At 47.1% G+C, this 16932-nt stretch overlaps 13 protein-coding genes across 13 annotated transcripts; 4 read left to right on the top strand and 9 right to left on the bottom strand.

Annotated features, from left to right (window-relative positions):
- HPODL_01945 (Protein ECM19) lies at positions 1 to 267 on the bottom strand (the record flags this gene model as incomplete). Its single annotated transcript, XM_014078476.1, has 1 exon — positions 1 to 267. One exon carries the CDS (start codon positions 265 to 267, stop codon positions 1 to 3), a length of 267 nt encoding a protein of 88 aa, XP_013933951.1.
- A 27-nt stretch (positions 268 to 294) lies between these two features.
- On the bottom strand, positions 295 to 2529 carry HPODL_01946 (protein AFG2; the record flags this gene model as incomplete). The annotated part of the gene is made up of 1 exon (XM_014078477.1): positions 295 to 2529. The coding sequence occupies one exon, from the start codon at positions 2527 to 2529 to the stop codon at positions 295 to 297; it is 2235 nt and encodes a 744-aa protein (XP_013933952.1).
- Positions 2530 to 2580: 51 nt separating this feature from the next.
- On the top strand, positions 2581 to 3267 carry HPODL_01947 (uncharacterized protein; the record flags this gene model as incomplete). The annotated part of the gene is made up of 1 exon (XM_014078478.1): positions 2581 to 3267. The coding sequence occupies one exon, from the start codon at positions 2581 to 2583 to the stop codon at positions 3265 to 3267; it is 687 nt and encodes a 228-aa protein (XP_013933953.1).
- A 3-nt stretch (positions 3268 to 3270) lies between these two features.
- HPODL_01948 (Protein LAS1) lies at positions 3271 to 4458 on the bottom strand (the record flags this gene model as incomplete). The annotated part of the gene is made up of 1 exon (XM_014078479.1): positions 3271 to 4458. The coding sequence occupies one exon, from the start codon at positions 4456 to 4458 to the stop codon at positions 3271 to 3273; it is 1188 nt and encodes a 395-aa protein (XP_013933954.1).
- A 117-nt stretch (positions 4459 to 4575) lies between these two features.
- On the bottom strand, positions 4576 to 5274 carry HPODL_01949 (Protein FMP52, mitochondrial; the record flags this gene model as incomplete). The annotated part of the gene is made up of 1 exon (XM_014078480.1): positions 4576 to 5274. The coding sequence occupies one exon, from the start codon at positions 5272 to 5274 to the stop codon at positions 4576 to 4578; it is 699 nt and encodes a 232-aa protein (XP_013933955.1).
- Positions 5275 to 6031: 757 nt separating this feature from the next.
- HPODL_01950 (Protein required for processing of 20S pre-rRNA in the cytoplasm) lies at positions 6032 to 8224 on the top strand (the record flags this gene model as incomplete). The annotated part of the gene is made up of 1 exon (XM_014078481.1): positions 6032 to 8224. The coding sequence occupies one exon, from the start codon at positions 6032 to 6034 to the stop codon at positions 8222 to 8224; it is 2193 nt and encodes a 730-aa protein (XP_013933956.1).
- Positions 8225 to 8259: 35 nt separating this feature from the next.
- On the top strand, positions 8260 to 9384 carry HPODL_01951 (Zinc finger protein; the record flags this gene model as incomplete). Its single annotated transcript, XM_014078482.1, has 1 exon — positions 8260 to 9384. The coding sequence occupies one exon, from the start codon at positions 8260 to 8262 to the stop codon at positions 9382 to 9384; it is 1125 nt and encodes a 374-aa protein (XP_013933957.1).
- Positions 9385 to 9395: 11 nt separating this feature from the next.
- Positions 9396 to 11694, bottom strand: HPODL_01952 (Protein involved in regulated synthesis of PtdIns(3,5)P(2); the record flags this gene model as incomplete). The annotated part of the gene is made up of 2 exons (XM_014078483.1): positions 9396 to 11659; positions 11691 to 11694. The coding sequence occupies 2 exons, from the start codon at positions 11692 to 11694 to the stop codon at positions 9396 to 9398; spliced, it is 2268 nt and encodes a 755-aa protein (XP_013933958.1).
- Positions 11695 to 12004: 310 nt separating this feature from the next.
- Positions 12005 to 12304, bottom strand: HPODL_05323 (uncharacterized protein; the record flags this gene model as incomplete). Its single annotated transcript, XM_014078484.1, has 2 exons — positions 12005 to 12026; positions 12060 to 12304. The coding sequence occupies 2 exons, from the start codon at positions 12302 to 12304 to the stop codon at positions 12005 to 12007; spliced, it is 267 nt and encodes an 88-aa protein (XP_013933959.1).
- Positions 12305 to 12333: 29 nt separating this feature from the next.
- On the bottom strand, positions 12334 to 12963 carry HPODL_01953 (spliceosome-associated essential protein; the record flags this gene model as incomplete). The annotated part of the gene is made up of 1 exon (XM_014078485.1): positions 12334 to 12963. The coding sequence occupies one exon, from the start codon at positions 12961 to 12963 to the stop codon at positions 12334 to 12336; it is 630 nt and encodes a 209-aa protein (XP_013933960.1).
- A 334-nt stretch (positions 12964 to 13297) lies between these two features.
- Positions 13298 to 14068, top strand: HPODL_01954 (uncharacterized protein; the record flags this gene model as incomplete). Its single annotated transcript, XM_014078486.1, has 1 exon — positions 13298 to 14068. One exon carries the CDS (start codon positions 13298 to 13300, stop codon positions 14066 to 14068), a length of 771 nt encoding a protein of 256 aa, XP_013933961.1.
- A 30-nt stretch (positions 14069 to 14098) lies between these two features.
- HPODL_01955 (uncharacterized protein) lies at positions 14099 to 15532 on the bottom strand (the record flags this gene model as incomplete). Its single annotated transcript, XM_014078487.1, has 1 exon — positions 14099 to 15532. The coding sequence occupies one exon, from the start codon at positions 15530 to 15532 to the stop codon at positions 14099 to 14101; it is 1434 nt and encodes a 477-aa protein (XP_013933962.1).
- A 352-nt stretch (positions 15533 to 15884) lies between these two features.
- On the bottom strand, positions 15885 to 16664 carry HPODL_01956 (26S proteasome regulatory subunit rpn10; the record flags this gene model as incomplete). Its single annotated transcript, XM_014078488.1, has 1 exon — positions 15885 to 16664. One exon carries the CDS (start codon positions 16662 to 16664, stop codon positions 15885 to 15887), a length of 780 nt encoding a protein of 259 aa, XP_013933963.1.
- Between the last annotated feature and the right edge of the window lie 268 nt (positions 16665 to 16932).

Genomic DNA, 16932 nt, shown 5'->3' on the forward strand with positions numbered 1-16932 from the left:
TTAATTCACCGGCTTGGAAACAGAACTTTCTGCAAGTTGCTCTTCTGCCTGCTTCTCCTTGCGGATCGCTTCCCAGGTCACCTGTTTGCCGCGATCCAGAAGCTTGTTTCCCTCTTCGTCGTACTGCGGAACCTCTATATCAGTGCGCAGGTTTCCGTCCTTGCGAAGCTGCTCAATGACTATTGGCTCAAAGAACTTCATCCCCATGTAAACTCCGGCGGCTGCAAACACAGCCATGGACACGGCCTTATTGACGTTCATCGACATGCTTTATTAGAGTGCTTATTTTTCTTTTTACACAGCCCTATATCTTTCTCCAAACTCTGTGTAGTACTCGAGCATCTCTGGAGTGATGTTTTTGCTAATGTCGTTAAGAGCGGTCATGAAATGACGTTCTTCCACCTGCTGGCAATCGTTATTTTCCATAACGGCAGCTAGACCGGCCTCTTGACATAGCAACACGGTCTCAGACCCAGAGAATCCCTCGGTCAGGTCGCTCAGCTTCTCGATTAGCAACACGCGATTCGGAAGGTTAAAGTGGACTGTATTTTTCTCCAAAATCTGCTTCCTAGCGTGTCTGTCGGGCGGCGCAACATAGACGTGTCTGTCGAGTCGTCCAGGACGCAAAAGAGCAGGATCTATTGAGTCTGGCCTGTTGGTAGCACCAATAATTATCACGCCTTTGAGCTCTTCCACACCGTCTATCTCGTTCAGCATCGAGTTCAGCACCTGTCTAGAAACGTTTCCGGCGTCTTCGCTGTCTCTATTTGTAGCCAGGGCGTCGATCTCATCAATAAAAATAATTGATGGAGCAGACGTTCTGGCTTTATGGAAAATCTCTCTAATTTTTCTCTCAGACTCACCAACATACTTGTTGAACACCTCCGGTCCCTTGATGGCCAGAAAATTCAGCCCAGATTCTGACGCAAGAGCCTTGGCGGTCAGAGTCTTGGAACATCCAGGCGGGCCATAAAGAAGCAGTCCCTTGGGAGCAGAGATTCCCAGTCGTCTAAATGTGTTTGCTGCCGTCAACGGAAGCTGGACCATCTCCTTGAGCTTTCGTTTCAGCACCTCCTGACCACCGATATCGTCCCAGCTCACTTTAGGCATCTCCAAAACAATCTCCCGCATAGCGCTCGGCTGGATCTCGCTCCTTGACTCCTCCACGTCTGCAAACGAAACTTTTTGATTTTCTTGGTGGGTAGTAAGTCCACGAGAAATGCACTTGAGAATTGACTCTCGACAAAGGGAAACCAGGTCTGCTCCAACGTATCCGTGTGTAGTGTTCGCAATGACTCTTATCTGGCTGTCCGTGAGTTCATGTTGGCCCTTCATTGCTGCGAATTGTGTCGAAAGAATATCGTATCGACTCTCGGCATCGGGAATAGGAATCTCGATTTCCTGGTCGAATCGGCCTGGCCGTCTTAGGCTGGCGTCAATGGAGTTGATTCTGTTGGTAGCTCCAATCACAACAACCGCCCCGTCAATGCTGTCCAAAGCCATCAAAAGAGTGGCAGTCACACGAGTGTCAACCTCAGAAACGTCCTCGTTATTGCGGCTGGGCGTTAGCGAGTCGATCTCGTCGATCAGAATGATGGCCGGTTGGTACTTCATGGCCTCTTTAAAGTACTCACGCAGCTTTTCCTCTGTTCCACCGAGGTATTTCGACACTATCGACGGGCCGCTGATATTGATCACATGACATCCCTGCGACTCGAACGCGACGCTCTTGAGCAGTAAAGACTTGCCGGTGCCTGAGCTTCCATGGAGAAGCACACCGCGCGGAGGGTCGATCCCAAATCGCTGAAATATATCGGGCCGGAATAACGGGATATCTATGGTTCGTTTGAGAGTCTCGATTTGTTTGCGTAGACCACCAATCTTGGAGTAGCTGTATGGGGCAGACGGTGGCTGCAGCTGTTGGACGGTGTGAAACTCAATTTTGGTGGTCTTATGGTGCAGCAAAAATGGTCGCAATGTCTTCTTTCTGCTCTGGTCCTGCAAAGATAGTTGATCAAGCGAATCCGTCACAGCATCCACATTGACTATCTGAGCTACTTGGAAATCGGATGTGGTCAAATTTTCGTACACCAGGCCGATATCAATGAGCTTTGACCGTATAATGGTCTCATCAGTGTTCTCTTGAACGTTTACATGGATTTCCGATGCATAAGGTGGTTGCGAGGTTGCTTTTTTCAGCTCCACTCTTTCTCCGAGCAGAAAATGGGTCAATTGTAAATACTCCTGCGACATCAAAATCACGTTCAAATCATACACATCCTCTTCTTCTGGCTTCCAAGTTTGCAACAACAGAGTGACGTCCGAGAGTCCTCGCGTGATTTTGACAAAATTTCCTGCAGACCACCCTGTGATAGTGAGTATCTGGGGAGAGACGTAGACGGCCGCTGTGTTTTTCGGTCCCGCATGCGATGGCCGTAAAATAAACTCTGTCGGGAGCTTGGGCAGCTTGGCTTTGGCGGGCTCGCTCTCGCTGGAGCTTTTCTTTGCAGAAGAAGCTTTAGGAGGCATTGGAATAAAAGAAAATATTTTAGCACAGCCGGATCTAGATAAATAATTTTCATGCTTCGACGGTTCTACCAAACGCTAGTGCCGTCGTTTGCGCTGCAGGTCCGTCAGCCTGTGCCGTCGCTGAGAACCAAGTTTCACCATAATATGCAGTTTCGACGCAAAGCAGAGTCAAGAATCAAACTATTGCGACAGATAATACCCAGCGAGTATATGCTAGACGACTATCTACTATATTACTGCATTTACTTCAGAGAGCACGCTCGTCTCAAGACCCGGCTCCAAGGAGTAGGTGGCAGTGACGTGCGCATAGACCTCGAAAATATACAAATGTTGGGGAGGCACATATTAAGAAAAAGGACATACATGTATCTATTTAAAGAGGCGCTCAAAGCCGAACAAGCCGGCTCTACAGACGACCTGTTTGACTTTCCAAGAAACTTGCGACGCATGTCCAACGTGCACAATCGCAGGGAATTTATAGACCAGTTTTTACGAGCATTTGAGACTGATTTCAAGCTGGATAGATTATCTGAAGATCAAGAAGTGGTCAAGCTCGAACAGGAAACTAGACCAACCATTTTGCTCTATGTGGTTGGGTTCATTCACTGCCAGTACGGAGAGCAAATGTGCGCAGAATTCGTCGACGAATTCGTTATCAAGGGTCGTCTCGCAAAGGCATATACTCATCGCGGGCTGCTAGAAATAGCCAAAGACAATAGACCTCAATTCTCATACTGACGTTCAAGACTGACCAAAAGGCTTTGGTTCCCAGAGCTCATGTTGTTCGAAAAGAAACAGCGACTCAGACTTTTGTTTCTTCAACGCTGGTTGCGACGAGAGATCCGATATATAGAATGTGCGCATGAATTTTATTTGATCGTTCACCTTCATTGTAAGCTTTGTCTGCTCCAAAAGCTGTTTGTGCTGACTGAGTGTTTCTAGAAGTTTGGCTGTTGACTCCAGTGGATGTTTTGTTAGCAGCGCAAAAATCACCCCTATCGAATGCGTATTGAGGAACTTGCTATAGATGGAGTTCCTGCTAAATGTAAGGCCGTTTGAGAGGAAGTACTGCAACCACTGTGTGCGCTGCACTGAAAAGAGCTCATCTTTAGTGTCAGCAGCCAGAAAAGTCTGGAACAGGCCCAGCACCACGTCGTAACCAAGTTCTTCTAGGATCGGTTTGTAAAGCAGTCTGATACCGTTCACTTTTTTCTCGTTGAGCGGCGTTTTGAGCACCAAACAGTTCTGGTACACCATATAGTTTAATAACACGTCTTCCTTGACACTCTTCAGCACCTTCATCGCTTTCCAGTATTTTGTACCCGTTTCCGTCGAGTCTCCAAACTTGTACACCTTATGGATGTCTTCTCTGCGGATTTTCCGCAGTATTTTGAAGCTGTCGGTCAATGCATCTATTTCCTGGTCGGTCTTCTCCTCAGGCGGCTCGGAAGACGTGCTTTCAAAGACCTCGTTCCAGTAATTAATCTCTAGCCATTCCAGAGCACTTTGGGCACTGAATCGAAGCATTTCCAGTGATGGAAGCATTTCATGAGTCCCAGCGTGTCGGATCTCCACGAAATATGTAGGAAGCTGCAGTATCTCTGCGAGTCTATTGAGACTCATAGCATATGTAGATTTCTGGATCGGGTCCAAAAGACCGTTGCAGAACTTGATCAGAGACATCGCGTAACTCAGCCTGATAGGCATGGGGTCGGCATTAATACTGCTCAGTTGCTCATCCAGCAAGGTCGAACTGGTAAGCAACGAGGTGGACTCTAGCGAATGAGGAAGACTTCCTTTGGTAGCGTACGCGGCAACCTTCTGAACAGCCCTAGCTCTCAACTTCTGATCAGCGCTGTAGAACCACTTCTTCAGCTGCTCGAACTCGAAGGAGCTTTTATAGGGCGTGATCTGAGGATGTCGATACATAAATGAGGTACCAATTATTTATAATTATTGGATATTAATATTTGATCATATTTAAATGTAGAATTTTCATGGTAGCTCGAATTAATTTGAGTCTGCATTAATCATTAGCTATTTCAATTATAAACCATTATCCTCAACAATCTTGAGCATCTCACTGCTGTCAACAACAATGACCTCATTGTCCTCCTCAATGGGTTTCTGACTTAAGTAGAAGGCCACCTTTGCAACTTCCTCGCCCTTGATAGGATGTGCAAGAAGTCCTCCGAACATTGTGCCTCTCACAACCCCTCCCACTTTTCTGGTAACGCTCTCAAGCAAGCTATGAGCATGCTCTCTTTCACCGAGTAGAGTACCTGGTCTCAAAATAATCGTACGTTTGAACTTCAATTCCTTGATCTTCTCCTCTATACGGCCCTTGGTGGCCAAATACAAGAACCGCGAGGACGAATTGGCACCAGCGCTGGACACCAGCACGGCAGTGTCAAATTTTCCGGATTCTTTGGCAGCAGTGGCAGCAGCAACATTGATGCCTTCGTCAATTTTGATGAAGTTCTCAGCGCTGCCTGCAGCCTTTCTGGTGGTTCCAAACGACGAATAGTAAGTGGAATGCTGGGGGATATCAAGATTCTTGATCAAAGCAGGCCATTTGTCGGTATCAGGCTCGACAGTGGCAATGAGCTTGGAGCTGTCCGTGGTGACTTTTGGTTCACGACGACTGACAGTATAAATGCGGGCAACATTCGGCGAGTTGGCCGCAATGTTGACGAAGAAGTTTCCGCATAAACCAGTGGAACCTAGTGCAAAGTAAGAAGACATGCTTAATTAGAGGTTAAAAGCAACAAGATCAAAAAAATCATACATCTCTACACCTTTTTAGCATACTATGCTCTGAACACTTTAACATTAACTATACACTGCTGGAGCAGTTTAGTGACTTAACGCAATTTGTTGAAACCAATGTCACGAGCCTTCTCTCTGAAACATTGTCTGCAGATGTTCAATCCGTACTTTCTGATCAAACCGTTGTGGGAAGCGCAGACTCTGCACTGTCTAGATCCTTTACCGTAGTTTCTTGGGTGGGAGTACCAAATGTTCTCGTGGGCCATGTTGACTGGATGTTAGAGACAATGAAACTTAGAGCGACAGTGGGAGGTCGAGATGAAATTAGCCTGAATTGGTATTTGGAAAGATTCTCTAAGAGGGTAGTCAGACGCGATAGAATGTGACACTAAATGGCGATCTTTGATGTCTACTTGATGAACGATGATAACGATTGTTTTGCTGACTTTCTTCAACCTATATCCTTCCGCTGTCGTTCTATTTGTGTTCGTTCGACTTACCTATTCACTAACGATATATAGAAAATAAAATGTATCCAAAAATTTTTCACAGTCAGAGTATGAGACCTGTGTTTGAGCACGTGACCTTACAAAAATCATGCCCGCGAAAAAAACAAAACTGGTTAGCTTGATAAGTGTAAACCTCCGGGAGCACATCATCTCTGCACCGCGCGCTTACCTCAGCACAAAATATTTTTATCAAATTTTTAGGATCTGAAATAAATTTATATAGTATGGCAGGACACAGGCCCACGTTGAAGAAACCGAACAAGGGGTTTAAGAGCGGCCATGCATCCAAACGTGCGCTCAAAGCTGCCAGCAAAGGTAAAGTCGAGAAAGTCAAGAGCAACAACAAACGTGTTCATGTTCCTAGCAAATTGGAAAGAAAAAACCTAGCTAATCAATTGAAGCATAATAAAATTGCCAAGACGCTTGAGGAACGTTCCTTGTTTGATCATGGTAATGTCGAGAGAATTGTGACAATTATTCCTTTGACGAGTAATGTTTCTGGAGTGGATATTGCAAACAAAATCCTCGGATCGGTTGGCGAGGAAGGGTTGCAGATTAAAGACACCTCGGGTGTCACCTCTGTGAGGGTCCAGAGGTTCAAAGCAGGCCTAAAAGTGATCATTCCAGACATGAACAACGTCATTGATGTTCTTGATTGTGCCAAGGTTGCCGACTTTGTTGTTTTTGGTTTGAGTGCTACCGAGGAGGTGAATCCCGAGATTGGCGAGCAGATCATTCGTGCGGCAGAAAGCCAAGGTATTTCGAGCGTTTATGGTGTTGTGCCGGATTTGGTGAGTGCCTATCCAAAGAGAAATCTTCAACAGGACGTTCTCAAGTCGCTGACATCTTTCTTTAAGCATTTCTTCCCACAGACAGAAAGATTATTTGCGTTGGAAACGCAAATGGAATCATTAAATCTTTTGAGATCTCTCTGCCAGAAAAAGCCAAAACAGATCACATGGAGAGATAGCAGGGGATACATGGTTGCCGACAGCGTTGCTTGGGAAGCCGAAGGGCTGATGGAAGGGCATTTGATTATAGAAGGCACAGTCAGAGGCATTGGCTTCCATCCTGATAGATTGGTGTACTTACCGGATCTAGGCGACTTTCCGGTGAGCCGGATTGAGACTCTTGGAAAAGAGCCGGGCGTGTTTGTGCCAGGACCTGAGCGCGAGTCTCTGGATCCCCTCCAGGAAGCCGAAGACCTGGATGAGGAGGACATGATCAGTGACGAGGACGATTGGGCCATGGATGCCGAGGACAACGAGGAAGAAGAGAAACCAGAAAAAAGGTTGCCAAAGGGCATTTCCGAGTACCAGGCCAGATGGATGCACGATGAAGACCTGGAAGAGTTGATTGAGGAAAGAGGTCTGGAAAGTAACTCTGAAGATCAGGAATCCGACATGGAGAGCGACGGCATGAACGAGGACGCCGACTCGCACATGGATCTGGAACAGGAGGAAGAGGCCAGACAGCTGGAGGCATACAAGAGAAGAGAACGCGAGGAGCTTGAATTTCCAGACGAATTCGAACTCCATCCTGAGGAGTCTGCCGTCAAGAGGCTGGCCCGCTACCGTGGCGAAAAATCGCTGGCCTCAGCCGACTGGGACTACGACGAGGTAGATGACAGAACGCCTGAAAATTGGAGCCGGTATCTGAGAGTTAAAAATTACAAGAGTACCAAGAACCGGATTCTCAAACAGGCCAGAGCGGAGGTGGCTGTGAAAGCAGGACAAAAATGCAAAATATACGTTTTGGTGCCGTCGCACATCGTGGAGCGCGTCACAGACCCTGCCAAGAAACCGTTCGCCGTGTACTCGCTATTGCCGAACGAGCACAAACTGTCTGTGTGCCATTTTTCCGCACAAACATGGGAAGACTACGAGGAGCCGATCAAGTCCAAGGATACCATGATTGTTCAGTACGGACCCAGACGGGTGCAAATCAACCCGCTTTTCAGCCAGGCGACAAAAAATGCCAACAATGTGGCGAAGTTCCTCCGTTTTCTGCACAAAGGATCCATCTCGGTAGCCACTGCTGTGCTACCAGTAAGCTTCAGCAACTGTCCCGCCATTTTCTTCAAAAACACAGATTCCGGAACCAAATTCATTGCACAGGGAACCTTCCTCAACACAGACTACACTCGTATCCTTGCCAAGAGAATTGTTCTTACCGGAGAAATATTTAAAATCCACAAGTCGGTCGTCACCGTCAGATACATGTTCTTCAACTCTCACGATGTTCAGCACTACCAGCATATTCCGCTGTTCACGAAAATGGGACGTTCTGGTTTGATCAAAGAGTCTCTTGGTACACATGGTTACTTCAAGGCCACATTCGACGGCAAGCTGAACGCCCAGGACGTGGTGGCCATGGCTCTTTACAAACGTGTCTGGCCTAAAGAAGCGATTATATAATCATGATAGCTAAAAAAAAGTTCGAATCTATAACTATGAGTCTTACTTTCAACCAGCCCGGCAACTTCACGTGCAATTCGTGCCAGATTCGTCTGCCCACGGCAGACGTCCAGAGAATCCACATGAAGACCGAATGGCACAGATACAACCTCAAGAGACGGGTGGCTGGACTCGGTCCGATCGATTCTGTTGTCTTCCAGTCTAAGGTTGCTCTCCAGCAGCGCCAGGAGGCGATCAACAGCGACCAGGACGAATTTGGATTCCATATTCATCGAAGGCACCGCACTGGCCGTCGCCAGCCGACGAAAAAGGACCTGAAGAGACGGACTCGAAGAGATATACTGGCAAATAGCAGCGTCGATCGACGCGCGCAATCGCCGGCCGCATCAGTGGTCTCGAGAGCAAGTGAGTTCTCTCTTGGATCGATCCACAGCGAGGCACAGTCCGAATGCACTATTGATGATCTCATTTCCGAGCCGACGGTGAGCGATTATGACTATTTGAGCCCGGCTTCAGATTCGGAAACGAGCGATTCTGAAACCGACTACACGGAAGAGGAGCAGGAGGAAGAGCCTGTAGTTTTGACCAACTGTTTCTACTGCAGCGTCCAGAGCACTGATGAAGAGGCCAACGTGGCTCACATGTTCACTGCTCACGGTTTATTCATTCCTGAACAGGATCACCTTGCTGATCTTAGTGGTCTACTGCAATATCTTGGAGATAAAGCAATAATTGATAAAGAGTGTCTGAAGTGCAGATTTGTGGGAAAAAACCTGGTCAGCATACGACAGCATCTCCAGAGCAAAGGCCATTGCGTCATCCCGTACGAAACGCGTGCAGAGAGACAGGTGATAGAGAGATTTTATGACTTTGATGAAAGTGACTACACGACAGTGAAAGTGCTGCCAAGTGGAATAGAATTGCCAGATGGACGCATATTGGGGAGCCGCTCGTTTGCTCGCTACTACAGACAAAACTTTCCTCGGCGTGACCGAGAAGTCGGCGACGGAGAACGAACCATGTCTTTGGTGGTTAAAGATCGCGAATTCCATGCTCCTAGCTACCATCGTCCAGTGGTTGAGGCGCAGCGGGAAAAACTTAGTCTGCGACAGCTGCGCAAGGGAAACAATTTAGCGCATTTCAGGGACCCTTTGAATTGAGGTATATACATCTATTTGTTATTCTTCAGTCTTCCGGAAAACTTGGTAATGTAGTCCATTTTCTTTGGCGCGTGCACGGTGGTGGCCTCTTCGTTGACCAAATTCGAAAGATCGGTACCCGAGTCTTTGATTATGAGCTGGTTGCTGAAGTTCGAGTTGATATCGAACGACTGGCTGGATTTCAGGTTGTTGAGTCTTTTCTGAGATCCGTCAAAATAGCCCAGCAACTCTGCGTCGTCTCGCGACGGCTTCTCGTCGTGGTCGTCCTCGAATTGGAGATGGACGATCGGAGTGATCGAATTGAGTCTATTTTGCAAGGTTCGGAATGAGTTGGACTGAGGTAGCAGCATCAGCAGTCCGTACAGGCACTTGAACAAATATTTATTCTTCTGCGGGTTGAGTAGGTCCAGTCGGAGACGTGCAAACACTGGCGATTCGAGAAGCTGGATCAGCAGATCAAGCTGGATGAGCAGGTTTAGCGAGACCTCGTAGTTGGCCAAATCAAGCACGATCTTGTAGCTGAGTTTGTAGTTGGAGGTCAGAAGCGTCAGACACAGCACAGAGGCAGAATTCAAGGACCAGCACTTGAACAGCGTTTTGAACAGATCGAAGTCGTCTCCGCGAATCAGCTTTTGGCGCAGAGCCGTCAGTTCGGGAGCTATGATGAGGTTGTTGTTGAGAATCTGGATCATAATGGATAGAAAGCCGAGGTTTGACTCCTCCTCGCTCAAAACCTTGGACAGCGATTTGTAGATCCGCTCAGCATCGAGGGACTTACACACGGTCCTGATGATAAAATCTGCGCGTGTGTCCAGCAGTTTACGGTCGCGTTTGAACAGATTTAGCAGATCCACCATGAACGACTGGAAATATCTGTCGTCGGTCTGGTTGGAGATCTTGGACAGCAGTTCGAGATCCTTATTAATGACCTTGTCCGATTGGTCATTCATGGCTTTCAGCAGAGTGACAAAGGTGTTGTCTGAATGCTCAAGGAACTTGATTGGATCCTTTTCGTGCAGCATGATCAGCCAGTCAAGAGAGGCAAGTCGCGTGCTTTCTTTCTCGTTCAGAAACTGCAGTGTCAGTTGGTTCACAATGAGCGTGTAATTTATGTCGTAATGGTTGTTGGCTGCCAGCTCCATCAGCTTCGAGTTGAGAAGAACGGAAATATCTCGGAGCTGTTTGTTGGAATGGGAGATGGTGGAGAGCAGCACAGCGAGCAATTTGGCCATGAACACAATGAACGACTCTGGAGAAATTTCCAACAGAGCCACCAGCCACTGCAGAGCAACTAGCTGGATCAATTCTTCCGTCGAGTCGAGCGAGGTGATGAGCAGATCGATGATCTTTGGATAATCAATGACAATGTCCTGGCCAGGAATATACAGGTCCTTTTCCTTGCTGTCGTCTGCCTTTTCCTGAGAAACCATTTTCTTGATTTCGGACACTTTTTGGATCTCATGGAGCAGCAGTTTGAGGAAGTTTTCCGTCACCACGCGAACGTCTTCCAACGTGGCACTGAGGTAAGACAAAAGTGCATCCAGGAACGAAGGTAGATAGGAGATCAGGTTCAGGCCCGGAATCGAGTCCAGGAGTCGGAGCCACGAAACAAGAAACATTCTCGTGTAGGGGTTCGTTGCGTACATGCGTTCTTTCAACAACGGGATGAATTTCTCCAGCGAGAACGCCTTTGGCAGCTGTGGCTCGTAAACCTGCAATGTTTTCCCTTTCTGATCTACCACCTTAGCGGACGGCGGCTCCACAGGTTTCGCAAGCACGGACACATACGTAGCGGCCTTTTCACTGGTGATATCCTTGATGAGTCTGTCCAATATATCTGCTGCGTTCTTCACGCTCATCTCCACATCTGCCACCAATTTGCACAAGACGTCAAATATTTCATTGAAGTATACCAGAATTTCCCCCTTGGCCACTTTGGCAATGTTGTAAAGTGCCTCGCACGCAAAGTAGCGCACCATGGAGTCCTGATCTCCAAAGCAGGCAAGGACAGGATGCATGATGCTTTCCAAGTATTTTGGAACTTCATTCTGGCCCAAAGCAATAGCAACAGCCGCCAGGCCAATCAGACCTCCATATCTAGCGTTTGGCTGGTGCACGGCATACGCATACTCGTTTCTCAGTTGTTTAATGATGTTGACAATCTTTTCTGTATCGCCCGTGCTTAGTGAATCGCGCACCACGCGTTCCAACTCCAGGGCCGCCGCCTTCCGCTTGTCGTATATCCTGTCGTTGAGGCCGCGCTTTATCGATTTGTCTAACGTTAGAATTCGCAAAGGAGTACGTACCCATAAAATATAATAAGGTAATTTTTTTAGCAGTAAATAATAATAATGTGGTACAAGCTAATAGGAAAGGAAGAGATTTGATGGACAAAGTTTCTGCTGCAAGAAGATCAGAAGAGGTCGTATTCGAGCAGTTGAAAGCCTACACAAACTGAAAACCTAGTGTCTTGCTCCCAATAGGCCATCCACGTAGAATATTGTACAGCAATTCACTGTCTAGAGTGCGATCACTCCGTCCAGTCGATGACATCCACTTTCTCAAGCTCCATACACAATTCAACAATCTGTTCATTACTTTACTTTATACAGGGAGATAATCATTTCTGCAACTTTTGGAGTCTATTCGTTAGTATAGCACGTTCCAACACTTACATCTCAACAATCTTGATATTGGTATCCAGGAAACGGTTCAGACAGTCGTTCATGCAGTTGGCCTCGTAGTTGCTCAAGTTCCCGTTGTCGATCGTAGAAACGCATTTTTTGAAGCATTTGTCGGTAAAACTGGTCACAGAGCTCTGAATCTTCATTTTGGAGGACTCCTGCTGAATGAAGGCAGCCACCTCTTGCCTGGAAGGCTCGTCTAACTGTTGAAGAAGCTTTGGATCTATTTCACTCATTGAAAAAAATTAAACCTTTTTTCGAGTGTTCACCGTTTTTTCAACTGTTCCAGCTCAAAATTATTCTCCCTGGCTTTTTCATATAAAAGACGCTCTGTGCGGTCTCCATGCTTCTCCTTGGAGTCCTTCTTGTAGGCATAGTCCATTTTGATGGGCCGGTTCATGATTATCTTGCCATTCATCTCCTTGATAGCCTCGTCGCTGGACTCGAAGTCTGTGTAGTATATGAATGCATGGTTGCTCTTTTCTCCAGGAACGACCTGCGGCGGCTTACGGAACGTTCCGAAATTAGCAAAAGTAGCACTGATACTTCCAGAATCCACCAGTTTGTCCAAATTACCAACGTAGACCACCGGCCCTATATCTTCGTCTAACTCGGGAGTCTCTGTCTGGCCCCCAATCAGCTTCTTCACGCGCAGCACCTTGTCGTAGAGACTAAGCCCTGAGCATATATTGAGCACGTATTCACAGTCCTTGACATTGAAGAATTCAACAAACCCGTAGCCCTGGTGTCTGCGTAACACCTTATCTTTCGGCAGACGAATGCTCTTGACAGGCGCAAATTGAACAAAGAGCTCGTACAGGAGTGTCTCGTCGACTTTGGGGTCTAGGTTTCCCAAATAGAGCGAGACCTCTTTATCGTTCTGTTTAGCGTCCATAGATAAATATTTTCGACGCGACGAATTTTAACTATGAGGGATATATACATACAGGATACTTGATGAGCTGAAAACTAAGGTTCGAATGCTTGGTGTCCTTTTGCATTCATTAGCATATACAGGCATTGACTTGAATCGTTAGAATAATGAGCAAACGGGGTCTATTCATAGCTTGTTTGGCCACAATTGCCTGTGCATTTGAACCCCAAATCTGATTATGGCAGCCATCCATTTAACTCGCCGTTGATACAATACAGTCCAGCTGTGTTAACATGGTATATCCAAAATGTTCACCAAATGTTCACCAAAATGTTCACCAAAATATTTATTTCTCATGTCTGACATTGAGCTGACACCCGAGTACGACACAACATACAAAAAAAACCTGGAGAGCCAAATAGCGCTCAAAAAACGGCTACTCAAGGCTGCCGAGAAGCAGCTGGAGATGTTCAGACAGCAGAACACGAGCGACTCGTCAAAAGTGTCTCAGATCGCGTTGACTGACACGCTAGCCAAGGTCCCGTTCCGTCCACCGCGGAACGACCTGATCGGGCTTTCACTGGCGCAAAATAATCTGAGCACACAATTGGAAGCCATCAACAAGACGCTCGCACAAATGGCCAGCTCCAATAAAGAGCTTCAGAGCCGCGCAGACGACATGGCAAACACTAATGTCGTGTTTGATATTCTAAAGACTGAACTAGAGGAGCGCATACAGCAAGAGATGGACAAGAAACAACAGCTGTTGAGCCACACAGTTGGAGACGACATTAAAGACGCGTATCTACAGAAACAGGCAAAATTGGTCGACAGATCTACCAAACTAATCGAGATATCGAAAAAACTAATCGTGGACTATATCCTACGGAAAGAATTCGAGGCACTATTCACGGAAGAAGAGCTGGACGAGAGAAAACAAAAATTTCTCAAACTGCTGGAAATTCTGCTCAACAACTCCATCACAAGCACCGGCAACTCGAAACTGCTGGAGGTGGACAATAAAGACGACCCGCTCATTCGATACCTCATTCTCAACAATATCATAGTTGCCGACCCGAAGAATCCAAACAAGATCAAGCTCCGCGATCTCGCCACAAACCTCTAAAAGAAAAACATGTATATTATCCTATGTCGACTAGCTCATAAAGTAGAGTCTGCGGAGAATCGAAGCACAGCCGTAAATGTAACCAATTTCTCTATCATTTAGATCTTTATTCGCAGTGCTGAAACACGTGATCAGACAGCCTCCAGACTTGTGGTACAGCTGCAACGTCTCATCGCGGTTCTTTGCCGAGGCTCGCTGGCTTTTACTCATTTTGCGTCTCCGAACCAGCTTGGGGGTCTTGCGGAAGAACGGCATGCAAATTCCCGAGTGATACTTGGCCTTGCTGTCCCTGGAGTCGTAGATGATTCCAAAGTCCGACTTGAACGCCTTGTAATGGAAGTTGGGCTGGAAAGTGGCCACATTCAAGTTCTCCGGATACCCTTCTCCGCCAAGAAGCTTCATATTGATGTTCTCGTCACTGACTGCTTGTAGCATGTCTTTGAACTTGTATGTCTCGCTCTCAATTTCGTTCTCCTTGGGGAACAGGTCGGAGTTGATTTTAAATAGCTCCGTGACTCTGATGTTCATCACGTAAACACAGTTGAAGCCCAGTCTCTCCATGAGAATGTGCGAGAGCATTTTAGAAGCAGAAACTGCGTTCATGCAACCTAAAAGACTTCTCCAGACATTCAGATCAATCAAGTCTCCCAGAGGCGTGCTGTATTTGCTAAATCTCAGATGACTGTGCTGCTGATACCGACTTCCTGACCCGTCCCTCTCGTAGATGGACCCTAACATGTCACTGCTAGTGGCCCTGCCATACTTCTTCAGCATGATTTTTGTGTTTTCTGCAGACGTAGGCGAGGTTACAGAGCTGCACTGGACCGTGGTGCTGGTGTCAGCCACAGAGACATGCACTTCATCTAGATACTCCATGATCTCTGCAGCGATCTGTTGCATGATAGAAATGGTGTTTTCCTCGATTTTCGTCCTTGGAAAAGCGTCAAAGATGGCAAACGTGCCAATGACATCTTTTGAAGCAGTCGTAAGAGGAACAGCAACATAATACTTGATACCTGGCGGACCCTTGACCAGCGGATTGCTGACGGTTCTCCAATCTTGGGAAGCATCGGTCAAGGCAAAGAATCCAGCAGAAAGGATAGCATGAGCGTCGATGGAGACAGTTCTGGCACACTCTTTGAAACCCAGGTTGTGCTGGAATTTGACAACTTGGTACCTTGTATCGATCAAGCTGATGGAAGCTCCATTGCATTCAAACATGTTCATGGTTTTTGTTAGCAGTGAATTAAATCTCTGTGTGTTGTCCCAATGGGGCAGGCCCGAGTACGAATCGACAGCTTTTAGTCGTTTCGCCTCGTTGTACGCCTCTGGAGGTCTCAAAAGCGTGGTGTTTGCATAGCACGATGGACATGGCACGGTGGATAGATTCCATTTACCCTTGCTGTAGGCCTCCAGAAACGTTTCCTTGGTCAAGGGGACCGCAAATAAGCACTTGTTCTGCATAGAAATAAGATAGGAATATTCTTGCTGTAGCGCTTGTTGGTAGCCGATATACTGGCTCTTCGAAGACGAGCTCTTGGGGTTCTCCTTTGTTGGAGAGAGTGCCGATCTGACATTATCGTGTCTTGCTATGTTAGCTTGTGGATACCGCTGCCAAAACTTACCTAGGACTAGCCTGGTCGAATTTGTTACTGGACGAGTTTCGTTTATAACCAGCATCCAGCATCTTATAGGCTGAAGACGAAAGCAAAGTGAAGTACGAGATCCAAAAGACCAAGTAAAAAGCGGATCCGGTTCTATTTTATCCTCAATCTACGCGCTGGAGCAACACGATGCGGCTTTAATTTTTTTCTCATTAGTTGGATTCATCCATCTTATCGTCACCCTTGGGTTCTTCTTTGACTGCTTCTAGATTGCTCTCGGCTGGCGCCTGTTCTCTTTCTTGTCTGGCACGTTCCTCTTCCAGCGACAACCTGATCGCCAATGCCAGCTCGGGGTCCATGTTGGGGTCGTCGAAGCCAAACTCGTCTCCCATGCCCATGCCTCCAGAAGCGCCCCCCTCTTCCTGGAACAGAGCAGACCGGTCCACCTGTTCGTACAGAAGGTTAGGGCCAGGAGGCACAGTGACCAGATGCGACGAGTCATTGCTATTGGCCAGCGAAATGAACCTCTCGAGCTTCTCAGTGTTGATCTGCTGCTCTCCGAAATTGATGAAATCAATAGATATGCCGTTCTTTTTCAGCCGCTTAGCCAGTTTATCCAGATCGGCCTCGTTCTCCGTGATTGGCGACCCCACGAACACAATCACACGCTGTTTCTGTGCCTTGTTTTGTCGATTTTTCAACGCCAAACACGCCACCTGTATACCGTCCACAAGCTTGCTCTGTCCCTCTATACGGCTCTGATGCAGTCCACTGAGCACTTTTCCGTACTCTGTGGTGAGGTTGCTGATCACCCGCGGCGACTCCCCAGCCATGGTCATGAGTCCTACGGTGCTCTCTGGATTGGCGTTGGTTTTGCGTCTGAAAATCAGTTCCACCGTGTCCAACTGTGCCTGGTACCGCGATGTAAGGTAGTCGCCATTTCTCATATACTCTGAGTTGTCAATGACTATCATACATGCCTCCAAAACCATTTTGAATACTAGTGTTGGATTCGAGTCGGATTTTTTTCGCCACTACGTTTGGTAGTGCAAGGGAAAGAAAAGATAAATAAAATAAACATTGATATAAACATCAATATAACCATCGATGGCTTCTTCAGGGCCGCCCCGGTTATCGAAAGTGCACAAGCAGCGGCTGATTCAGCGGTTTAAACGAGAAACCGCGCGCAGAGAACAGCTCCTGCGACAGGCAGGCGACAGACAGGCCGAGGAAATCAGCCTCAAGGTGAAAAACAGACTG

The sequence above is a fragment of the Ogataea parapolymorpha genome, chromosome VI, assembly GCF_000187245.1.
Source record: "Ogataea parapolymorpha DL-1 chromosome VI, whole genome shotgun sequence".
NCBI classification, from domain to species: Eukaryota; Fungi; Ascomycota; class Pichiomycetes; order Pichiales; family Pichiaceae; genus Ogataea; species Ogataea parapolymorpha.